General features: G+C 39.6%; 1 protein-coding gene across 1 annotated transcript; it reads right to left on the bottom strand.

Annotated features, from left to right (window-relative positions):
- Positions 1-518: 518 nt before the first annotated feature.
- Positions 519-2676, bottom strand: LOC131774288 (uncharacterized). Its single transcript, XM_059090292.2, has one exon. It carries the CDS (start codon positions 2550-2552, stop codon positions 816-818), a length of 1737 nt encoding a protein of 578 aa, XP_058946275.1. The 5' UTR covers positions 2553-2676; the 3' UTR covers positions 519-815.
- Between the last annotated feature and the right edge of the window lie 249 nt (positions 2677-2925).

The raw sequence follows: 2925 nt of genomic DNA, 5'->3' as shown, positions 1-2925 counted from the left end.
ATTACTCTCTCTGTCTTAGGTGAGTGATTATCCTGAAGCACTTCTATTACTTTCAGAGCATTTCTTTCCGATTTACATCAGCAGAACTTTTATCCCCTAAAGGTTACTTCACTAAACGGTTCCGATCTTTGGACGGTCTCTCAAAGTTACTGCTATAAATGATTTCAGCACTTGCCGTCAGCTGCTTCTCTTTGATTCATCGTCTAACCAATTTATCACAGACTAAATAAATTTAGGTGTTTCAATCCGTGTAGCTTGGCTTACCATCCAAGAAAAGTTTTCGTCCTTCCTTTTCCGCACTCATTTACCCCATTTTATGTCAGCCAGCTACAGAAATTGACACACAAAACCTAAATCATTTTTTTTTATGAAGATTACTTCAGTAAAAAAAAAAAAAAAGAAAAAAAAAAAAAGAAAAATGTGAGATGAAGATAGCACAACAAAAACTTCGGTGGCTGAACATTTAATCGCAACTTTTCTTTATCCTTTCTTTCAGCACATGCTACACTGTTCTTACAGTTACTGTCTTCTCGCAGTTTAAGCGTGCTGTGCAAGGTAAGGTGCTATGCGTTCCGAAAACTACTTTAATTGAGGGCATAGATTATCTTCTCTGCATGCTCACAAATGCACTTGGTTTTCAAATAGTAAGTGCATATTATCACATAATTTTGACCAAGTACCATGGTAAGTTAAGAGGTTTTTTTTCCTTTACAGAGTCAAGCTGTACGAAGAAATTTTAACTCCGGATGGAGTTACGATTTCTCACGACCTTCAGATTATCGTATCCTCGATAATCCACATTCCATTAATTTTTCTCATATCTCGTTATCCCCTCCTTCCTCTATCTCCTCGATCACTGGGCCTGCAGTCACTGTCCTCAACGACCCACTTAATAAGGTTCTATCTGCTGGGAGTGGGTCACTATTGCGCTTTGTATATCTTGGTCTGGAAGATTTTATCCGTCCGTGACCACTGCTGTCAGGAAGGGATGCTGAGAGAGGTATGCTTAGCCTCAAAAAATTAGGAGATATAGTTGGTGATTTTGATTTTCTGTTTAAATTCTTTCCTTTTGTAACTAGCTCTTCTAGGCTTGATAGTTCAGAGTTTGGTCTTGTTTTCAAAGCTGATTTTTCCAAAGTCACGCGGTTGTCTGGAGTTAACGCCTGGAAATCCGAACGACTGTAAAGCAAGGGAAATCGTTCGAGCGCAATAAGGGAAGACTCAGCTGTGGACCATCTTCTGCCTAAGAGACACTGCTTTTGCATCGCGGTTGAGTTCCTTCCAGAAAATATTCTCCTGTTATTTTCTTTCCCTTCACGGACCGACCACTTGCTTCTCTGTTCTCCGGGGGCTGGTGTCTTTGCCGAAGACCGGAATGAATGGGTCCTTTGCTGAGTCATCAGATTAAAAAGCTGAGGTATATGGCTTTGACCAAAAGATAACCCGTCTCCACTGTCTTCACCAGTCTTTTCATATGCCATCTTTTGTTTATTTGTGACAGCAGCAGTCGAAGGAAGCATTTCCTTCACTGGGTATGTCTTCAATTTATGACGCTCGAATGACCTTCCTGGGGTTCTCATTGATTTACTGTTTTGGTTTGAAATCATCTCGCCTTTGTTCGTCTGTTTTTCAAAGCATCGACTGTTTCCCTTTTCTGAAAAATTCATTTCAGTAATTTTCCTTACAGCATCACTTGACTCCAAATGGAAAATCTTAGATGTCGATTGGCGTTTGTTAGTGTTGATACAACTCACCAAAGAAGCAGACTTTGTCCTTTGGGGAAACCTCTTGGTAGAATTTATATCGTTACAGTTGTGATTAGAGCTGACTGAATGTGTTCCTAGCTTAGTCGAACTCTTCACATCCTGTCCATAATCAATTATGGATGAGAACCTTGACTTCACACATGAACTTCTATTTTGTTCCCTGTAGCGGACTCTTTTCGCCTTATCCTCTACAGGTTTTATTTCATCCTCGCCCATATCTTTTAGATACCTCTCCCATTCTTTTGCGTTTAGTTTTAAATCAAAATCGCGGGCTGAAGGGGACGCTTTCCCATCATTTAATAACACTTCCTTGCAGTCATCTCGTTTGAGTTTCATCGCTCTAATCAGAGGAGTTTCACCGTTATTGTTGGCTTTATCAGTAGCTCGTATATCGTAGGAATTCATTGCTTCTGTGAGAGCTTTAGTAATAACAGCGTTACCAGCATCAACGGAGTAAATAAGCGCAGTATTCCCCATTTTGTCTGCAGCAGCAAAATCACACTCTTCGCTCTGAATAAGTACTTTGACTAGTTTCTCTTTACCCAGCTTACAAGCTTGCATGAGTGGACTCATTCCATGTTCGTCTTGCATGCAAACGTCTGCTCCTCTAAGAAGTAGCTTCCTTGTCATACGACACGCTAGATTCTCGTCCTCTAAGAAACAAAGCGCTAAGAGAGGAGTTTTTCCTGATAATTGTTCCTGTTGATTAACATTGTCGCCAAGTTTCAAAAGTAATTTGGCTTGTTTGAATCTCTTCCGCTCGATAGCCTTAACTAAAGCTGCCATGATTTTTTTTGCCGCAGTTAAGTTCGGTTACTTGTCGTACTGTCCTTCATATTTCGACGATTTTGCCGATTTGATTCCATTAGAAAACACAGAATGACTTTAAGAATATATTCCGAAACTGATGAATTAGCATTCCATCAGACAAATATCAGTTAAACTTCCTCGCCAGGATTTCAGTAGATTCATTCCTTGTAACGCTAACCATTGCAAAATGATGAAATATGATCCTGAACGAAACGTTTTCTGCCGCTCATTATTTGTAGTGAGAGAAGATAGATTTTGGCAGTTGTTGTTATGGTAACAAAATGAGAGAAGCAGGTGAATTAAAATCTGGAGTTAATATCAGAATCTGCAAATTTTGAAAGAACACAAA

This window comes from Pocillopora verrucosa, chromosome 12, assembly GCF_036669915.1.
Source record: "Pocillopora verrucosa isolate sample1 chromosome 12, ASM3666991v2, whole genome shotgun sequence".
NCBI classification, from domain to species: Eukaryota; Metazoa; Cnidaria; class Anthozoa; order Scleractinia; family Pocilloporidae; genus Pocillopora; species Pocillopora verrucosa.
The sequence above is the reverse complement of the archived record's forward strand: the minus strand, read 5'-3'. Positions and strand labels throughout refer to the sequence as shown.